General features: G+C 43.4%; 2 protein-coding genes across 3 annotated transcripts in view; both read left to right on the top strand.

Moving 5' to 3' along the window:
• The window catches only part of LOC119183193 (uncharacterized), a 100,213-nt gene that overhangs the window by 44,136 nt on the left and 33,615 nt on the right, over positions 1 to 22,462 (top strand). The window lies entirely within an intron of this gene.
• Positions 1 to 22,462, top strand: part of LOC119161224 (cytochrome P450 3A41-like) — a 38,938-nt gene that overhangs the window by 15,688 nt on the left and 788 nt on the right. Inside the window, exons 6-13 of one of the 2 annotated variants that reach the window (XM_037413597.2) lie at positions 482 to 570; positions 5,983 to 6,128; positions 7,383 to 7,498; positions 7,963 to 8,053; positions 8,642 to 8,799; positions 16,463 to 16,551; positions 19,760 to 19,897; positions 21,447 to 21,609. In XM_037413597.2, coding sequence (XP_037269494.2) covers positions 482 to 570; positions 5,983 to 6,128; positions 7,383 to 7,498; positions 7,963 to 8,053; positions 8,642 to 8,799; positions 16,463 to 16,551; positions 19,760 to 19,897; positions 21,447 to 21,609 — 990 coding nt within the window. The remainder of the gene's footprint in view (positions 1 to 481; positions 571 to 5,982; positions 6,129 to 7,382; positions 7,499 to 7,962; positions 8,054 to 8,641; positions 8,800 to 16,462; positions 16,552 to 19,759; positions 19,898 to 21,446; positions 21,610 to 22,462) is intronic. The other variant, XM_075888313.1, reaches the window with a different exon arrangement.

Below are 22,462 nucleotides of genomic sequence, written 5' to 3'. Positions count from 1 at the left end.
ACTGCTTCAAAGCCGATTCATGATGAAAGTTTTAGCGCTGTGCGATTGATGAAGATTAAAGTGTCACGAATACGATCACCAAATTACCGCAGGGCCTGATTGTGCCGGGTGGCACATCACTGCAACAACCAAAGAAAAGAAAGTTGGTATGTTGTAACGTACATGTTTATAGCTATTTTCGATTGTCATGACTCACCGTCTAGCCCCGTACTCCAATCAGCGGGGAGCGGATGTCACTAATAAAGCATGATAAATGGCGGACGTTTGCTTTGTTCAAGCTATGAACCTAGCTTAATTCTTTGGGGTTACAGGCGCAAAAGAATATGCCAAGATGCCGATATCAACCATTTTGTGAGTTTGTCTTTTCGTATCCGCCTAAAATATGTTGGCTTATTACTTCTGCAAACAGAAGGCGCGAACTTTTGTTTAAAATATAAATGCTTCGCTATCACAATAATTACTCATAACTCGTGCATTTCAGATTGTAATGAAGGTCCTAACTGTAGCCGAGAAAATGGTGTCCCGAATCGAGGCAGTGGCTGCCGACAACAAGTCGGTGAACATGAGCGAGTAAGTTTTATTTCTAAAATTATTATGTGAAGTATTTTTGGTGAACCAAAGTGACTTTTACAGTTTGTGGTTTTCCTTTTCAAAAATAGCTAAATAAAGCATCCTAAAATACATTGAATTTCACAGTAGTGTCCACCCAAGTATGTTTGACTTCAAAATTAGCTAGGATTAAGATGGGGCAATGCCTGTTTGTAACACACGCTCAAAAAGGCAGTTCCAGTCATAAATGAGCCAAATTCGGCATATGTTTCAACCAAATTGAGCCACATCCAGTATAACGACGTTGTGTGATCAATAGTGACCAAAACAACCTACGTGGTTTAATCTAAACTGTTTCATTTGTGTCCTAGTTGCTTTGACATCGTGCTTACTTTACTCAATTTTTCGTGGGGTGAGTTGGGACTTACAGCTTACAGGAAGGGGAGTATGTTGTAGGTCAGAACTCGATTATAAAGGAGATGTAGGATTTCCCACTTTTTCTGCATCTCGACGTTTATTTTCGTGTTTAGCGCTGTAGTATCCAGTCTTTCTTTCACTCTATTATGGTATCATTCAAATTAAAAAAAAAAGCTTACGAAATGAAAAAAAAATGGGCAGCAAACTACTTTTTTATTAGAAGTTATCCGAAAAGACATGGTTTCGGCAACACTAATTATTTCTTAAAGTATTTCGACTTTTCCAATCCGGAGCGTCTCCATGGTGAGGATGATATGCCATCGGTCTGTTCTCGTGAATACACCGTCGCAGCAATGAGCTTGCAGCTGATGGCGCTGCTGGGACTGTCGATCCCTTACATATTGAGCACATGGACGCCAGCGTTTTGTGTGAAAGAACGCTGGCATTGAATAAACACTAAAGTCAGATAACAATTCACGTCAGAGTGAAAGCTCATTGTATGACAACATGTAAAACGACAATATTATCAACAGTGCCCTACTTACCGAGAAATTAAGGTAAATGCATGAGAACACAAGCACCGCAGTAGGACACTTTCAAAATGATCTTGGTGACATCAGATGGATCGCCTACAATTAGTCGCTAATAATTGATCTAACTGCCCTAAATAAAGAGCCTTCCGTACATCAAGGGACGCAATAAAATGCTGCTTGTCCGTTTCTGTTTGATTCATGGAAAAAAGAACCGCTGGACGATACCAAGGAGAATGGCGCGAGTGGTTCAAAAATTCAATTTTCACGTAGTTACATACAATAGATGTGCCATCTAGCGAGGCGCAGTTGAAACAAAAAGCGTCTGCAATTTCAAAGCTAATGGCGCGAAATGGACCAATGGCCGTTGTTGCTGCTGTGGCTCCCGCTGCTTTAGCCTGCTGCTTCTAGCGCAGTAACCCCAGGAAACGTTGTGCACGATAACAGTGAAGTGAATCGGTCAGGTTGGTCTGGTTCTTAGGCGGGAAATTTCGAGTTCACTAACCCAATGGGGACCACGAAAATTTTATTTTTTTATTTCAAAATAGGCCCTTCCTTGGCACAAAAGTAACACTACGAGGTTTCTGGACCGCCATATCAGCAGTCAAAGTCGACTTAATACTTGTCTTTAGTGTCCCTTTAAACTGTATTCACATGCCGGACGGGATCATAGGTGGATCAATTACGTGACACGTGATCTAATGCGGATCTCTCCGCGGCCAGAATTAACATGACTGGGGAGAATTCACGCTAGAAGCAAGGAGTTCACCATTGTTCTCTGAGGATCCCAGCAGCGATTTGGGCTTCTGTCATCTCACAAATCGGTCCTCGTGGACCGGAGCAGGAACGGCTGACGTATGATGACGTAGTACGCGATCTGCAAGCTCAAATCGCGATTCGGTCCGTCCTGGCAATACAGCTTTACGTACACTCTTAGCCAAATCCTGGCTAGACTACACGCCTGCAGGCAGGAAGTTGAGTCAGATTATGGCCAGTTCTACGCGGCTCCGTAGCCGTGTCCCAGAGAAACCGGCCCGATTCGAAGTGGTCTTGAGAATAGGCGGGTTTTAAGTCAAATTTTGCCTGGCACGATACGGCCTGCGGTTAAGCGTGACTTTTCCGTAGGTGCAAAAAAAAAAAAAACGCCTTACTTTACGCAATAGAGAGTGCTTTCTCGCTGATGATAGGGAGGGTATTCTGACTATAGGTAATTAGATAACCATTAGTGCCAATATCATCTACTTCTGCGCGACTAACATGCAAGGCACGCTCAGAACTGAAATCAAACTTGGGACCGCATGCACGTGAAGCAGATGTCTTACACAGCGCCACCGCACGCAGGCGAGTTTTTTTTTTTTTTTTTGCGGGGTATATATTTACCAAGTGGCTTCTTGCAAACCTTCAGCGGGACCTTGAACTTTTTTGCGCCATATGCACTCTTTTTGCGCACGCATTTTATCAGCAAATAGTTTGTAGAGCTTCATAAACTCGAGACAACCACAGTGAGCGCTTTCGGTTCCGAATTCGGTTCATGGTGCGCCGTTCCGCAAGAACGTATAACATGTGTTCGTGTGTGATTTTAGTGCTTCCCCGTGAACCGCGGGTGTTACGCTCACCAAAATTCGCGGACGAGGATGTGTTCGGCTGTGGAAACCTACGTATGTTTCTCGCACGTGCGTGTGCTTTCCGCGCTCAAGCCCGTCACTAAACGGGTCTGCGTAAGCTGATGCCGGCTACGTGTGCCGGGCCGGTGCTTCAGTGGTGGCGGCTTTCTCCTTTTTTTCTCTTTTTTCCTTCTTGCGCCTACTTTTACCGGCTATAGGCAGTACCTCCACGCCGCACGGCTGTCACAGGTATTTTTATTGCTGGGCTTCCTATACACAGGACTTTAGTCAGTACGTGGGAGCGCACCGCCTATATGCCGCTCGTTATCCGGCACCTGACTGAAAGTGTACTGACCTACTGTTGCTCGGCTGCACTGAAATATACCGATGAACGTTGCTTACAGCCGGCGTCGTCAACGTCCCGTAGCATTAACATTTTCGAATGTTACTGACGCCTACCCTTGCGCGAAAATACCCACAGTACGTCGTTCTATAGGCACACATTTATGCGCTAAAGGGACCCTGTCACACTTTGCTAAGTATATTAAATGGCCCATTAAAGGACTTCGTTGCTTCACCAATCGACTGCCGGAAGCATTTTTATAATCCGCGAAGTAAGGGCAGAGCTAGAGATTTGCCGCAAGCTTTAAGCACTTTCTCTCTCCTTTCGCCCCAGTGAAAGCACTGAAAGCTGTGCAAGGGCGGGGATGGCAACGGACCGAGAAAATGCGCCCCTTCATCAGCACGCGTGATGATCTTGAGCATTTTCGTTTAGATGCGAAGCGGCTTATGGTCAAGCTCAATTCAGTGTGCGTGGCCACCTTACTGCGCATGCAGAACAGCTGACCCAGGCACCGTCAGAAAGCGTTCATACGTTAGCGCGTTCCGGCCTGTGTAAGGGGCTGGGTAAGACGCTGTGGCCCCTCCCACTTACAATCTATCAGCAATCATGTAAGGCGTCGGGGAACGAGGTTATGCAGACGCGCGATGAGCCTGGGAACGTGGTCCTGCGTCGCGTGGCAATGAACCCGCGTGGCGTGTTCCAACGAAAGTTTGGGACGTGTAACAGCAACAAAAACGACAGTGAACTGATGGTGTTCTCCCCTTGCAAGGACGCGTTAACATCGGGCAAGGTACCCGCGATGAACGGAACTTTTAAGTCGACCCACTTGCTGCTTCACACGCTACTTATGGTTCCCTGTTATGAGAGATGTTGTATTTATTTCTTTTGGTAAAACATTTGATTTACTTTCAGTGTGACCGAAAGCAAACGTCCGGGCACGCGGTGGTATCCCGCAAGAGTCACAATAACCAGGCTGCTGAGAAGGCTGAAATTCAGCCATTGGTCGTGGACTTAGGGTTAATGAGGCGCTCATTCAAATTCAAGGAATCATTTTTGAAGAGAATAGAGAACAATTTCTAGTTGAATTTGAGAGCTAATTGCTAATTACAGGCCTCATGCTATGCTATACTGTTTGGCTCGTGTGTTCTGAGGAGCCTCGTATATAGATGGGCAGCATTTTTTGACCATGCTTAAAAAGTGTTGCGGGGCGCTATGAGAAAATACTCACTTTCCCTAAACAATACACAACCAAAGAAAGGCCGGCGAGTTGTCGTAGCTGGTCATTCGAGTTCTTTTTCTTTAGGGTGCCGTACGTATGAAGAATGCTGTCATTTTTAAATGAGTATTGATATTATTTTGAGGCACTCCAAAAAAGACATTTTTTAAAGCTTCTGTAGTGTTCACTATCAGCGTCCTCCTACACCGCAGTCATACCACGCGTATAAATTACATTTCTTGAAGTTTAAAATTTTTTTAGCCAAGTATAAGCAAGCTGGCCCCACACCACTGGATAATACCACGACAAGTGAACACAGCTGCAATATATTAGGTTTGCGAAGTCTGCAGCTTTTTTTTCTGAAATCACTGTCAGAGTTTCCGGACGACGATTTGGTCGTTGTTGTTTAAAGGGCCCTGCAACACTTCTTCAGCATGGTCAGAAAACGCTGCCGATCGGCGGAAGAGGCTCCCGACAATACGCGAGCCAAATAATATAGCGCAGCACGCGGCCTGGAGTTCACAATAAATTATCGAAGTCAGCTAAAGATAGCTTTGTTTTCTCTCGACAAATCACAGAAAGTAAGCCCAATAAGCCCATAACAATGCGCGCTCGGTTGTTACAGAGGTCACCGCGAGAGGTCGTCACTTGTCCACGCAAGGGACACGTGACGAAGTGATGACCAACTCCACGTGTGGTCAAAAATATAAAAAAATAAAAAAGCTCAAGGTCACAAGGTGTGAGTGACGTTTTTTGTTTGCCCCTTCCATTCCTCCCTGCTCAGCTTCCAGCGCTTTTGTCGGGACGAGAGAAGAGAAAATGTTATTGCAGCGTGTTACTAATCTTTGTAACTCCGCTCGTACTCGACGGATTATCAATATTCTGGCGGCATTCACTTTGTGAGTTAATACACTTTTCAAGTGAATTAACATTTTTTCAAGTGAATTAACTCCATGGTTAGTCAAAAAAGTCTTTCAGGGCCCCTTTTAAGTGAACCACTTTTTACTGACAGCAAACTTGCAGCGGTCGCTACTATGTCGGGAGTTGCAGTTTTTCTGGGACGTCAAACTTAAGTTGATACGTTTCTGCGAGACCACCCCCTCGACACCGAACCGAAATCACTGTGTTAAAATAATAATAAAAATAAATTCAATACGCTTCAGGACCTACGAAAGTTATTTGAGCGTTCTCAACATCCGTGTTTTTATATAGAGCGAACCCCAAAAAATATTTCGTATTCGTGTCAGTACTCGTTTGATAGTACTCTGGGCTTTGAGAAGAACGTACCAACAGGAATCCGTTAAAAAAATTAAAACTTCGCAGGCTGGCCGAGCACATATCTATGGACACAGCCGCTGCGCTTAACTACAGCCTTGACTTGGACAGCGAGAAAGACAGAGACCACCCTCTGGTAAAATCTCTCAGTGGCATCTTCATAAAGAATGCCGGTTGGCGGGCTGTCATGTTGTGTAAGTACCTCGCTTGCCGCTCCATTTGGCGGATAGACCACGCGCCCTCACTTGAGAGCGTTCAACTCTTTAAAGCAAAGCTCTTGTAGCTCGTCGTAGTTTCGAAGTCCCACAAACACTCATGAAATACAGCCACACGATCTCTTCGCCCTTTTCTTCATTGTCGTCGTCGGGCTCATCTTCTGCTTCACTCCCAAAGCAGAACCTCCAATTTCTCTGTGGCGGGATGCAGCAACTCTGGTGGGCAAGACGACGAGTACTGAGAGAGAGAGAGAGAGAGAGAGAGAAAGAAAAGAGAGAGAGACAGAGATAAAGATAAGAGAAAAAGCGACATTCTAGGAGGGGGGGGGCGCGATAATTCGTGATGTGAGATTCGAAATTGCGTATCCACCATCCGAAGAAGAGCGACTGTCAGGGCAAAGCATAGCCTTGTATAGCACTGTAGAGAAAAGGACCGTAAATGGGAAGTGTGAAAGAGCAGGAAAGACGTGCGGGGGGGGGGGGGGGGGGCGGAGGATGTTCAAGAAGGAAAACGAGAAGGAAGAGTACAATATACGATAGAAAGCAACAGAAAAGGAGATACAGAGAAAACAAAAGTCACGAAGAAAAAAAGACAGAGGGTATCAAAGAAAGACAGAGAAAAATGGCAAAAGCGAGAGAAAGAAATAAAAACGGTAGGCGAGTAGTAGAGAGGCAGGGGGAACGAAATTGAAGAAAAGAAAGATTGGAAGTCCTAGAAATAAAAATAAAGAGAGGAAGAGAAGAACTAGATAGGCGAGGGGAGAAGGATGGAGCGCCACCTATCCGCTCCTACCTTACTCTTCTCGCTACAAATTCGGAATTGCCCTGCTTCATATTCACCTCCCCCCCCCCTCCCCGTTCAATTGTTGACAAGATGACTCCCGTTGAACGAAAACACATCAAAGGCTGGTGGTACTGTGCGTGATTCCTTTAATACTTTCACCCCTTCCCCCAGTGCAGGGTAGCAAACCGGACGTGCGTCTGGTTGACCTCCCTGCCTTTCATTTCTTTTCTTCCTTCCTCCTCCTCCTCCTCCTAGCAGCTGTTAGCCCGTACGATAAACAAAAGATGTAATAATTCCTATAGCTTCTCAGCTGTACATTGATGCGTGATACATTACAAAACTCGATTTTCACTTTGAGCTGGCTTCTTCAGCATCCCATGCGAATATTGGTATGTGACAAGTAAATATTGGTTTTGGGTACTGCTTGTAACCAAATATTATCTCTACAGTTCTGATGCCCAGGATCTACAAGGTCTTGAATCCTAACTACCCGCCTAAAGCAAACATCGACAGATTCAAGGCATTTGTATCGCATCTGGTTCAAGAGCGGGAGTCAAAAACCAAGGTAAATGCACAACGGAATGCAGAAGTAATTTCACTGACTGCTGATATATCTTAGTGTTGCGAACTTTCTAAAAAATATCTAATCTTGAGGGAATTTGGCAGTGTGTTGCGCAAAGTGCATCGTTCCAGGTATTTCATTACACACGCTTCTTTATTTTAACATGGATAGCATCAAATATATTCCCCCCCCCCCCAAAAAAAAACGTTAAATTCTTTCGCGATAATATTATTTAGGTGGTTAAAATCACTTGCAGTGGAACTTACGAATAACCACGCGTCCCAGTAGCGCTCTGACAAAAAAAAAGAACAAAAAAAAACATAAATGTCGCTTCCACTGTTGCTAATGGCTTGGTGGCCATGAATAACGCTCCATTTTTTTCAAAGCAGTCACTATGTTTGTACGTAGACATCAGTGAATTAATCACCGATAATCGTTTCCCTCGTCTCCTAAAACTTCACGACCAGAAAGAAGACGATTTCCTGCAGCTGTACTTGGATGCTGAGTACCAATCGGAGATCGCTGAAGATGGGAAACAAAGCTTGGATGAAAAAAGAGGTAAGCCATGCGCCTGTTGGTCGGTTCGATATTCCATGACAATGAAGCGGTGGTACATAATAATATTGTAAATATTAGGCTAAACGCGCTAACGTACTCCCGTGACAACGAGAGGAATGGCTACTATCAGTATATACAGGCGTGTTGTCTTATGTGCATACCTAAAAAGATGTACAGCGCTCGCGCGCACGCACGCACGCACACACACACACACACACACACACACACACACACACACACACACACACACACACACACACACACACACACACACACACACACACTCTCTCTCTCTCTCTCTCTCTAAGTCGCTCACTCACTCGCTCACTCACTCACTCTCCCATTCACTCACTCGCTTGCTCACACTATTGCGCATGCGTTTAAATTAAAAAAATAATTGTATTTATTGTGTGTTTAGTAGTGCTTTCAGAAAATTGAAAGATTGAGCAATGCATTTTACGACGCCTTGCAATCAGTGTGTTCTATAATGTAACACGATGTTATTTGCATAATGACATGAATTTCTGTGAGTTATACCAAGTTATTAACAGAAACCTATGCGGAACTGATCGGAAATATTTTTTCCAGAAATGACACTAGACGGAATAACTGGCCACGGAATCGTATTCTTCATTGGTGGTGTGGAAGGTAACATAATGGCGGTTACTATGACTGCTTACTACCTGGCGCTCCACCCGCACTTACAGGACCGCGTCATCGAAGAAGTAGACAAAGTGGTTTCTGAGGTAGGTTGCTGCAATACATCTGTAAATTTCAATCAGAGAGGCCATACAGAATTTTCCTAGTAGTTACCCAATTACTTTTTAAGAAGTTTATTTATTCGTGAATCAACTCCAACCAAATGTTTTGGAATACTTTGGAAGGGAGTTATAGAAAATTGCCCTTTCTTTTAGCGCGTTCTATCTCCTTCCGTATACCAGCGGGTGCACTGAAAGCAGCGAAAGAAGGGTATGGCAAGGGGTAAAATGCTGCATTCGTTGATCAGCGCTTGTCACGACCTTGAGAATTCCTTTTTTTGTGTTTTTCTTTCTGTTGCTTAGAATGCTCTGCTTACTTTCAGTATATTATCGTGACCACATTGGCATAATTGTTATTGTATACTGTGCGTAACTACGCCTATAGCAAGAGGAGGAATATTCATTGTTATTTAAAAGGGGAGTGCAAATGGGAGTCTAAGAACAACCCAGACACGTCGCGCCATCTCATAGCTGCCGCAGTGAATATGCAGCTCAATGTGCTCAGATCAGCCAATGGCAGTGTAATATGCCTTTATGACGTGACCATTACAAATAGTGGCATGACTTGTCGTGAAAAGAACGAGCGATTTCTAGTTGATGTTGAATTTTAATTGTATCTTTCACTGCGCGTACTGCATTGTAACATTCTGCTCACATGTTCGCGGAAGCCTAGGCTACTGATCATGACCTTTTCCTGACCAAGCTCAATGTGTGTTTCCGCGTCTCCTTGAAAGGCGACATTACGCGTAGGCTCAACACACCGTATAATTAAGGGCTTCGTTCAGCCATATGCAAATGACGCCGGGCCCAATCAGTTCGGCAATGAATTTATTCAAGCGCAAAGGCCGCTCTAATGGCCAGTGGCAGTGACAATGTCGATGCTAAGATTTACGTGCGTTAATGCAATGAGACAGAATTCATGGAACGAAGCTGTTAGTTAAAGTTTGCCCCGTTCTTTGCAGAAAACGTAGATGTCACAATATTATATCTACAGGATGCAAGTAATAATCATACGCCCATAAACTTGCTCTTGTTGAATGGTCGAATGCCCCTCCATTTATACCTAAAACAAACAAATATATTGGTAAATGTTTTTATTTGTATGTACTGCGGCCAAAGGCTTGGCTATAGAAGGATTGGAAAAAGAAATAAAAATTACACACACATTACAACAGTGCCACAGCCGTATACGAACGATGAGTGAAAAAAAAAACATGTTCGACACACAGATTGCAATACCGCAATAGCAGCAAGAAACGCCTATATAGGCCTTCGCTTAAATTCACGGGTAAAGCATTCCTACACTGAATCACGTGAGGAAAAAAGTTGCACAAAGGCAAGCGTGAACAAAAATAATACGTAAGACTCTTTAGAGCATGATATTCTCAAGTACTTGATGGCGTTGAAAATGAAGCGTACACTGATAAAACAGCGTGGACCACGCAGCACAGTCACAGCGAACGCGGTAAAAGTGGCCTTTCCGTGGAGCCTTTCAGGAGCTTGCTCAGCAAGCTTCTTGTGCTACAGCGTCAACTCCCTCGACGTGTACGTTAGCACAATGTACCCGTACACTGCACGCCCACCGTAACTTTCATGAACTAGGGAAGCACCCACCATGCCCCTATCCAATTCGTCATTCTTCTCGCAAGCGTGGTACTCACTGCACATTTCTAAGGTATTCTGCGGACTTCGTGCTGCGAAGAAGGCTCATCGACAGGCGGACCGCGTAGGGAGAGCCTGCGAAGCAGCAGCGGCGCGCAAGCGGCGGCCAGAGAACCTCGAATCGCACATGTATCGGCATTGCCTTCTCCAACTTCCAACTGCAAGCTCTAATTCAAGATCTTCTCTCCACACACTTCACCAACCACAAAATTGTCATCTCGAAAGGAAAACTCGTCCCACACCATTGCAATCAGTAATGTAATACTTGTATAGAATGGCGTTGATATGTAAATAAGAAAACATTGCTCGGTGTCTTCAGTAAGCTCTGCAGGGGCGGTGGTTATTCCCACGAGGCACATCACAATTAAATTCATGACATTGCATTTGACGTCGTCGACAGCTGCAGAACTCGCCACCATACGTGCAGCTCTGGAGTTTATACTTGAAGAGCCTTCGGGAACTTGGTCTATCTTCTCGGACTCGAAGGCAGCTCTTCAATGTCTCATGTCACCCTTTCGCCATGGACCTAATGAACAGTTAGTAGCTGAAATAGGGCTTCTTCATCACCAAGCAATCGAGAAACAGCACAGCATAGTGTATCAGTGGATACCAAGTCATTGCGGTATTTAAGGCAATGACCACGCAGATAAGGCCGCTAGATCTACACACGACGCTACTCAATACACAGCCATTCAGTTCTTAAGAACCGACGCAGCTACAAGACTTCGTTTGCTTGCACGTGACCTCACACTGGTACAGTGGAACTCAACAGACTTCACAAACGCGCGCCTGCATAACTTGGACCCCGATCTGCAGCTTCGTCTTCCCCCAAGGATATCTCGAGGTGAGGAGACTCTTTTATGCCGCATGTGGCTTTCATTGGAATGGCCAGCTCTTCTACATGCACTTACTGCAGCTGCGAAGAAACCATCGCGCACCTTCTGTGTGCGTGCACCCATTTCAACGCGCAAAGACAAGAACTCACTGCAGCTCTGGATAGACTAGACGATCGGCCTTTGTCGGAACAAACGATTCTGGGTCATTGGCCGAGCCCATCCTCAGCCCAGAAGGCTTTGAAAGCTTTGCTGCGCTTTTTGCGGACAACTGGCCTCAGAGACAGACTAGTGTCTTATACTCTTTGCTGTTGCCTTTCCTCTGTCGCAAAAATTTTTTTGTAATTTCTCTCTCTCTTCGCAACATTTCGTTTTAACATCTTTTATTCCCCTCACCCCTTTCCCCAGCACAGGGTAGCCAGCCGGTCTAAGAATTGGCTAACCGCCCCGTCTTTCCGCTTGAACTTTCTTCCTTCATTCTGTAGTGTATATACCATCACCTCTAAAACAACGTGTCACGACTGTATATGATGGTATACGATGACGTACTACTCGTTATTTTGAGTGTTGTCTCGTAGAGAGCAACGAAAGGAATTAAAATGACTGCGCTGATATTCGATGCCATCAAAATGGTGACCTTTCTGCAAAAGTGTCAGACTAAATGGATACTAAAGAGCAAAACAACTGTTCGTATTAGTGAAGTAGTATATCGAAATCCTGAAAAGCACTGTTACCGCAACATGACGCTTGGTAAGCGAAAAAACGTGCGGTAAGAAAATGTGGGTGGACATGCCACCGTGAGATGGCCGCACCAAACTCGCTAATCAAACACCGTGACGTAGTAAAATTTGAAGGCGTCAGCTTGGTCCTGCGTAGCTTCTACTCGATAAAAATGAAGTACTTCGTCATCCGTGGGTGCCACAGACCTAGCATACGAAGTTTCAGAAAGTTTCATCGAGTCGATGTCAAGAACATACGAAAAAATTACATTTTAAAATTCGTCACGCCACACGCAGTGATTTCGGCATGAAATTTATTAATGAATCTTCAACCTTGATTTTTTGTACTAATAAGCAATAAAGTTATCACAGCGTAACTTATGGCACTCGATTTCATTGAGTGTATTTTATCAATCTAAACCAAGTCACTGTTTGTCTTCAGTGTCCCTTGATGTCCTTTTTTACGATGGGCGTTCCATGTGAAAGACGCATACCAATAGGATGGAAAGGTGGACTAGTTGGTAATTCATGATGGTTCAGCGAACTGGGAGTGCGGGGTAAACACAGACACAAAGCAAAGAAGAGGCACACAGCACGAGCGCTCATAAAAGAGCCCTGTGTAATAGAAATGCATTGCAATAGGATGGAAAGGTTGGCTAGTTGGTGATTCATGATGGTTCAGTGAACTGGGAGCACGGGGGTAAACACAGACACAAAGCAAAGAAGAGGCACACAGCACGAGTGCTCATAAAAGAGCCCTGTGTAATAGAAATGCGTTGCTATAGGATGGAAAAGGTAGGCTAGTTGGTAATTCATGATGGTTCAGCAAACTGGGAGCGCGGGGATAAACACAGACACAAAGCAAATAAGAGGCACACAGCACGAGCGCTCATAAAGAGCCCTGTGTAATAGAAATGCATTGCAATAGGATGGAAAGGTTGGCTAGTTGGTAATTCATGATGATTCAGTGAACTGGGAGCGCGGGGTAAACACAGACAGAAAGCAAAAAAGAGGCACACAGCACGAGTGCTCATGAAAGAGCCCTGTGTAATAGAAATGCATTGCAATAGAATAGAAAGGTTGGCTAGTTGGTAATTCATGATGGTTCAGCGAACTTGGAGCGCGGGGATAAACACAGACACAAAGCAAAGAAGAGGCACACAGCACGAGCGCTCATAAAAGAGCCCTGTGTAATAGAAATGCATTGCAATAGGATGGTTGTGTCTGTGTTTACCCCCCCCCCCCCCCCGCTCCCAGTTCGCTGAACCATCATGAAAGACGCATACTACACTATCGGGCGCATTAGGGTTGTGTAATACATGAACACTTATGTCAACTTAAGCGTGTAACATAGCGTGCGCGGCAAATAACCTAAGCGTTCAAGGGCTTTTTGCTTGTTGTTTCAATACAAGTGATATGATGCGCAAAAAATTCCGCCATCTCCACGAAGTGAATGATGATGAAGGACCTTGCTTGGAACTTGTCTGGTGAACCCGTGAATGTTCTGCACAAGACCTCTACCACCATGGTGACTGTATATACACCTACATATACAATGCTTTATTATACACACATTGACGCAAATTATGTGCACTTATATACACACCAGGTGTAACCATATGCGTATTGATAAAAATATATACGAGGATTGAATTACTGATTACTGCCCCGCCGCGGTGGTCTAGTGGCTAACGTACTCGGCTGCCGACCCGCAGGTCGCGGAATCGAATCCCGGCTGCAGCGGCTGCATTTCCGATGGAGGCGGAAATGTTGTAGGCCCGTGTGCTCAGATTTGGGTGCACGTTAAAGAACCCCAGGTGTTTGAAATTTCCGGAGCCTTCCAATACGGCGTCCCTCATAATCATACGGTGGTTTTGGAACGTTAAACCGCACAAATCAAACAATCAATTAGTGATTACAAAGCTATGGGACGCGCTTTCGTTTGATGATTACAATTGTGTGGTCGGTGAGGTATGTGGCGAGGGGATCTTGAATTAGAGGTTGCAATTGAAAAATGGAAAAGGGAATGTCCCTAAGGGTCCCGAGTCGAAGTTCTCTTGCCTGCGCTTGTGTGCCGCCTCCGCTGCGCGGGCTTTCAATTCTAGGCCCGCCTGTCGACGAGTCTTCTTCGCAGCTTAAAGCGCACATAACGCCTTGCAGATGTGTAGTGGGCACATCGCTTATCAGCAGAATGACAAATGGCTTTCATTGGCTCAGTGGGTGCTTCCCAGCTTCAAGAAGGTTACGGAGCGCGTGTAGTGGGTACGTTGCAAATCTGCGCCTCTAACGGGAATGCCAAGGGACATGCTCCGAGCACAAGAAGTTTGGCGAGCAGGCTCCTAAAAGGACTAAGTAAATAAGTATATTCAAGTGCTGTATTTTTCCAAATACATTTGGAAGAAATTTGAGCGCTAAATGCTGCTGTTCACAACCTGACAAAGGTCCGAAAACCGAAAACACAAGGCACGGACTTGAATTGAAGGCACACGTGGTACCTGATTTACATGTGCATGTTAATGAGCAGGAACGTATACGTAGAATAAAGATACTAGAAATAACAGGTTATCAGAATAGGTAACGACCAAATATGTGAACAGTGAAAAAAAAATTTGAACAATATAGAGTACAGTAGAAGCTGCAATCAGGAGTATAGCACAAAAGACAATAAAGAAATTTATCTCATTCACACACAAAAAAAAACTTTTGAGAAGAGAATAACGAAAATTGCGTCTGTATACACATACGCGCCTGCTTATGTATGCTATATCTACATTTATACCCGTCTCCACAAATATAGATAAATACGTACAATAAATGGCAAAAAATATTGCCTGCATAAAACCCTGCAACGTGAAGCATGTATGAAGGCTCAACAATTTAGCTTCTAAATGTTTACTAATAATAATGTCCAGATTTCATTCGAAAATACTTTTGCATGTATCCTGATGATAAATTACTCATACTGATGATTATAAAAGTATTTGACATTTTATTCTTATGTGGGCGTCCCTATAGCTTTGTGCCGATTAAGAATTCATGGAAGGTTGCACTTCAAGGACTCCAATCTATAAAAAAAAATGCGGGAACATGGTATTAGCCATAGGTCAGCGGAGCGAGTGCGAGAATAACTGTCCTGCTGCAGCAATGCATCGTAGGTCATAAAACCCTTATTAAAGGGCGAAGACATATAAAATGAACCCATAACACGAAATGCGTACAGGTGATGTATACTCATAATGTTGTACGACAAGATATAACATGCTATGGAAATCAAGTAATCAATATTGGCAGTGTTGCAAACGGCTTTCTTTTGCAATAAGTACATGCTCGCAATGTTTCGTTGGGTAGTAGTCAATCATACCAAGCTATTATAATTATTCTGCAATGTGAAGAGTGCATAATACATTTTTCTAATTTGCTTGCCTTGGAAAAATAAGGGGGCAACGCGACTCGTTGAAAGCTTTTTGCAGAAATTGTCGATGCGAGTGTCGACCCAATGACAGACTCGAGCAAAGCGTAAAACGAAGAATTTTAGAATAATTAACAAATTCTATCCTGTGTGCGTTGAAGTAAATGTCTTGCTCCAAGTGAACGAATTTACTTTTGGTGCGAAAAATCACTTCTGTTTTAGTTTGAATAGTTTTTCGGCAGTTAGAATGTGAACAGAAATTAGTTTTTCAAGGATGGGATAGGTGTGACGCTAAAACTTTTTCATCAGTGCCGGACAGCAGGGTAGTGCTGCCATCCACATAGATAATAAATTTTGAGCTTGCATCAATACTTACATTATCATTAGTGTATACGTTAAAGAAAATATGACCAAAATGGTTTCTTGGGGTACGCCATAATTTACGAACGATAGTGTCCGGTACACACACATGGACTCTTGTTGATGAGTTATGAACGGAATAATTCGAGCTGCTTGCCACGAACTCCGTAATCTGATAGCTTTAGTAGAAGAATGTTCGATCAATCAAAATATTTACTATACAAAATGAAGAGACCGGGAGCTGTAAGTTTATCTTCCATTTTTTTTTCAGCACACACTGTTTTAGAGTTGATGAAGCTTTTTCAATGGAACGCCCTTTCCGAAAACCAAACTGCACGTCGGAAAGCAAATTTATTTTGTCGAAGAAGCCGTGCCACCGAGAGGACAAGATTTTTTTCTAAGCTCTTCGAAAAAAAATTTAAATCACCGATAGCGGTCTATAATGTCTGGCGCCATTTTTATTGCCACCTTTGTAAATAACAGACACCTTGGATTTTTTCGCTGCATAAAGATATTCACCTGACGGATGGGCGAGATATAATATAATGTGTATGAGTTGCTTAGTGCAACACAATATTGACGAAAAGAGAGTCATGCAAAGCTTTTCATTCACATTAACCTCTTATGTATAAAGGGAACCTAATAAGTTATGTGGAAAATTTTTGCAGGGTGGCATTACCTACGACACTCTGCAGCGGATGCCTTACCTTGAGGCGTGTCTCAAAGAGGCACTACGGCTGGAAACCCACGATGCTATGTGAGCTGAATGAAAAAGTTTTTCAAGGAGCCACATGGCGGATGCAATTTCAGTAGAGACGAAAGTGCTTAAGGCCCGTGTACTTAGATTTAGAATTACGGTATGGAATCCCGGGTGGCCACAATTTTCAAAGCCCTACACTGCAGGATGCAGGCTTACGCGCCTACATCCAACTATGATGACGCTTCAGCTGAAAGCTTCTATGTAGACGTGGAATCGGCAATGAGTAAGGTAAAAACGCAGTATACTATACTGATGGGATACTTTAACGCAAAGGTAGGGAAGAAGCAGGCTGGAGACCAGGCAGTAGGAGATTATGGCATCAGTACTAGGAACGTCAAAGGAAAGCTACTAGTGGAATTCGCAGAACGCAATAATTTACGGATTTTGAATATCTTCTACCGAAAACGAGGAAACCGCAAGTGGACATGGAGGATCCCTAATGGCGAAAATAAGAACGAAATAGACTTTATAATGAGTGCACACCCAGGCATCGTGCAGGATGTGGAAGTGATTGGCAAGGTACGATGCAGTGACCATAGAATGGTACGGTCTCGAATTTGCTTAGACTTGAAGAACGAACGACAGAAACTGATACGCAAGAACCCAATCAATGATCTAGCACTGAGAGGGAAAGTACAGGAATTCAGAGTGTCGCTGCAGAACAGGTACTCGGCTCTTAGTGAGGAAACCAACCTTAGCGTAGATACAATGAATGATAATCTGACGAATATCATTACGGAGTATGCAGTGGAAGTTGGAGGCAGGGTAGTTAGACAGGACACTGGCAAGCTTTTCAGGAAACGAAGAACCTAATTAAGAAGCGTCAAATCATGAAAGTGTCAAGTACAACAGACAAAATAGAACCGGCAGAGCTTTCGAAGCTGATTAATAGGCGTAAGGTATGCGATGTAAGAAGGTATAACATGGAGAGAATTGAACACGCTCTGAATAACGGAGGAAGCGTCAAAGCAGTGAAGAGAAAACTGGGGGTAGGCAAAAATTGGATATATGCACTAAGGGACAAAGAAGGCAAAATAACTACCAATATGGATAGGATAGTTAAAATAGCGGAGGAGTTTTACAGAGATCTGTACAGTAGCCGGGACAACCACGACCTAATACAATAAGAACTAGCAGTAACCCAGATGACACCGCACCAGTATTGATAGAAGTAGTCAGAAAAGCTTTGGAGAGCATGCCAAGAGGCAAAGCTACTGGTGAGGATCAGGTAACATCAGATCTGCTGAAAGATGGAGGACAGATTGTGTTAGAAAAACTAGCCACCCTGTTTACGAGGTGTCTTCTGACGGGAAGAGTATCGTAGTCTTGGAAGAATGCTAACATAATCGTAATACATAAGAAAGAAGATGACAAGGACTTGAAGAATTACAGGCCGATCAGCTTGCTCCTCGTAGTATACAAGCTATTTACAAAGGTAAATGCTAACAAAGTTAAGAAAACATTGGAATTCAATCAACTAAAGGAACCAGCAGGATTTCGAACAGGCTACTCAACAATCGACCACATTCTTACTATCAATCAGGTAATAGAGAAATGCTCAGAATATAACCAACCACTACACATATCCTTCATTGATTACGAGAAGGCGTTTGATTCAGTAGAAATATCAGCCGTCATGCAGACACTACGGAATCAGGGCGTCGATGAAGTATATATAATATAAACATCCTGGAAGAAATCTACAGGGGATCAACTGCTACCATAGTGCTTCATAAAGACAGCAACAGAATACCAATCAAGAAGAGTTTAACGCAAGGGGACACAATCTCCTCAATGATATTTACCGCGTGCTTACAGGAGGTTTACAGAAGCCTAGAATGGGAACAGTCAGGGATAAGAGTTAATGGAGAGTGTACCTTAGTAACCTGCGCTTCGCCGATGACATTGCATTGCTGAATAACTCTGGGGACGAATTGCAACTCATGATTACGGAGTTAGACAAGGAGAGCAGAAAGGTGGGTCGTAAAATTGATCTGCAGAAAACGAAAGTAATGTAAAACAACCTCGGAAAAGAGCAGCGCTTCGAGATAGGTAATAGTGCACCTCAAGTTGTAAAAGACTATGTCTACTTAGGCAGGTAATAACCGCGGAGCCAAACCACGAGATTGAAGTAACTAGAAGAATGAGAATGGATGGGGTGGAGCACATTTGGCAAGCACTCTCAGATTATGTCAGGTAGATTGCCGTGTATCTTGCCGGTATCTTGCCGGTACCGATAGTTGTATCTTGCCGGTACTTCGCTACGGAGCAGAAACCTGGAGACTTACAAAGAGGGTTCAGCTTAAATTGAGGACAACACAGCGAGCAATGGAAAGAAAAATGGCAGGTGTAACTTTAAGACAAGAAGAGAGCAGAGTAGATTAGGGAACAAACGGTGGTTAAGAATATCATAGGTGAAATCAAGAAGAGAAAATGGACATGGGCCGGGCATGTAGCGCGTAGACAGGATAACCGCTGGTCATTAAGTGTAACTAACTGGAATCCCAGAGAAGGCAAGCGAGTTAGGGGGAGACAGAAGGTTAGGTGGGCAGATGAGATTAAGAAGTTTGCGGGTGTAAATTAAGAAGTTTGTGGGTATAAATGCACAGGACCCGGTTAACTGGCGGAACATGGGAGAGGTCTTTGCCCTGCAGTGGACGTAGTCAGGCTGATGATGATGATGACACTGCAGCCTCTCTCGTAATTATAGCGTAGTTTGGGGCGCTAACCTTTAAGAATTGAAATAATATAATTATGCACAAATTACCAAGATACGTACCCACATGCAATATGCACATGTAAATAACTTCCTTGATGGTACACAGTCACGTTGCTTCGGCTATTTCTTCGATTCCACGATATCGCAGGACAGAACAGTGTGTCGATCTGCTGAGCAACCTCTAACAAAATGTATTTTGTATAAATGTGCGGGGGGTATATTGCAAGAGTCGAGCCGCATAATGCTTAACTTCAATGTGTTAAAAGGCACGGTGTTTTATAATCAGCCAAATACACTGCAAAATACGAAATAGAATATTGAAGAGCAGGAGCATGAGATGTGTGAAATTCACAAGAGAAGGACACAAGCATAGTGGCACGCAATTCATAAGGCACAAGGATTTTCACACCTACCTGTGTGAAAATGGCACTAAATTTCAGATTTTATTTTTACGTTTCTAAACGCTAATGTTTAAATCTCGCACAGATATACACGCCTGTGCACAGAAGAGACCACCGTGGCCGGCATCCGCTTCAAGCCGGGCATGTGTGTGGACATTCCATTGGCAGGCATTCACCACGACGCCGAGTACTTTCCTGAGCCCGAGAAGTTCAATCCAGAGAGGTAATAAAATTGCGCAATCGCTTACATTTGTTCGAATTGAGTGACATCGGTTAGAACGGATTCGATGAAGCATACTATTTACAAGAGCAGTATTCGTAGCTCATTCTTCGCATAAATAATTTCCTCGTGCGTCACATGTTCCTTATGGAGCAATCAACACCAGCAGACAATGACGTACGTTATTTTGCTTTTGATAGCTCCATCAATTCATCAGAAGCGTACATAGTACAGCAGGCGCCAAGTTGTATTTTCATTCCCTTAGGTTATATATATATATATATATATATATATATATATATATATATATATATATATATATATATATATATATATATATATATGTATATATATATATATATATATATATATATATATATATATATATATATATATATATATATATATATATATATATATATATATATATATATATATATATATATATATATAAATATGCGGATCCAGGTAGCGCAGTATTGTTCTTAGCTGTATGTAGCACGTCAGAATTTTCTATTTCGATCATCCAAGCAAAGTAATTAACAAGCATTGCTTAACAAGCTTCTAAAATACTTGCTCGAGAGAAAGAAAAATTAATACAAGACTTGTAGCTCTTATCCAGAAACAACAAAATCTCAAAGTTACGGCAAGATAACAACGCTGGTTAATTTTTTTCCAGGGTTTGTTTAAAGTGCGCAAAATTAAAAAAAAAATACCATTTGAATTCCGCCTACGCGCGGCACTTTGAGTGCCCTCAAATGTAAGTTGAACGAATTAGCGAAGGTTTCTCACGCACAAGGCTGGTTGAACGCTACATGATATCGGTAACTACGATGAACAATAAGCGATGATTGGATGGTACCATTAAAAAAAAGGGGGGGGGGGATGAAAGAAAAAAAAACGAAGACAATAAACTTCGACGAAAAAGCGGCTGCCACGTGCAATGCGATACGAGACCGGAGATGGCGTTCGGCGCAGCGCAGAATTTTTTTTTCTTTTCGGGCCAACGGCTATTTCTTTGCGGGCCCTCTCCCCACCATCATATTATCTAAAAGAAAACCCACAGACGGAGAAAAAAATGCAATACTGTCCTTGTGTGTGCCTGTTCGTCACTTGCACTATGTCTCAACCATACGACCAAATTTCTACATTTGCCTATGGGTTGTTAACTTGCCTTTGCTCTCACAAGGCGTTGTCAGTGCGTATTCCTCCGTTAATTTACGCTCTATAACAACACGGTGCTCAGCATGAGAAAACATCCTTACAAAAGCGGACACAACTTTGTGCGAACAACAGGGTTTATGCAAACGCGAAGGTCTTGTTTTAGTACTTGCGATTCGCACAATCTGCCTTGCGACATAAATGGCACACAACTACAGCCAATTGTGTCATGCTTCTCGGAAAGTAGCTCATTGTGCATTGCACTTAGTCCGCTTGCAAAATGTGTGATGTAAGTCGTGTGAGACTGTTACTGTGACACAAGAGACGCTGCCAGGACACAAAAAGTAACTGACCTGCTTTCATTATTTTTCTTTCTCAATGCACATGGAAGGTTTCTGCCTGAGAACAAAGACTGCGTGAGACCATTTACATACATGCCTTTTGGCGTTGGACCACGTAACTGCGTCGCCATGCGGCTGGGAATGTTGCAGGCTAAGGCATCGCTGGCTTGCTTATTCCGCAGCGTCAGGCTTGAGACGTGCCCTGAAACGATGGTAAGCTATATCAAATATACGTGAACAGCGGTTTATTTATCAGTGTGCTGGTAGCATTGGGAGAGAGGAAAATAACTAGCAATGCGAATAAAATCACGTTATAGTTAACCACGTCACATGTTCCCACCAAACCATGTAACAGCTATTCTCGGCAACCACTTTTCTTGACAGCAATGCGAAAACAAAACCAAAGCGCACGCCTGTTACCGTTCCAAAAAAAATAGCACTTAGGATTACTCATAGTTTTCTCATTAACCTTGCTATAATAAATGGTCTCCTGCTTATTGTGAGACTCTGATAGGTACGGGAAGTTGTAGGTAAAATACAGTTATTATTCGCATTACAGGAATTGTTTTTTACTTTCAATTTATTCGACAGCACCGCCTTTTAAGCTCGCCGTTTTCCAAAGTAAACGGAGGGTCCATGTCGTAATGAGTCAGTGTGCAGCTGCAAGCACGCTGTATAGTTCTCCAAAAAATATACTCTTGATATGACACTAAAATATAGAGTGACCTTGCCAAATGTTCTTCCCACTCACGTTTTCGTCGACATAAATCATTAAAGGCATTAGCGACGCAAGCGAAGAAAATCAAAATTAGTTCAAGCTGCGGCAATATTGCGTATCACCATGAATGTGCAAGAGCCCGCATGCATAGCCTTCGCTCCAATGTGACGATAAGTCGTCGCCGAGTACGGTCAAGACTAGCCCTAGACCATATCAGAACTAGTCACATGGTTTAAATCATGTGGTGTCACGTAACCGGAAGTTACGCCCCATCGTCTCACCAAACCCACGTGACAACTTCATTAGATTAAAATTACGTAGCATCACGTAACGGCTAGCCGCTTAAAA

The sequence above is a fragment of the Rhipicephalus microplus genome, chromosome 3, assembly GCF_043290135.1.
Source record: "Rhipicephalus microplus isolate Deutch F79 chromosome 3, USDA_Rmic, whole genome shotgun sequence".
Lineage (NCBI taxonomy): Eukaryota > Metazoa > Arthropoda > Arachnida > Ixodida > Ixodidae > Rhipicephalus > Rhipicephalus microplus.
Note: the sequence above shows the minus strand (reverse complement) of the source record. Positions and strands in the feature narration are given on the sequence as shown.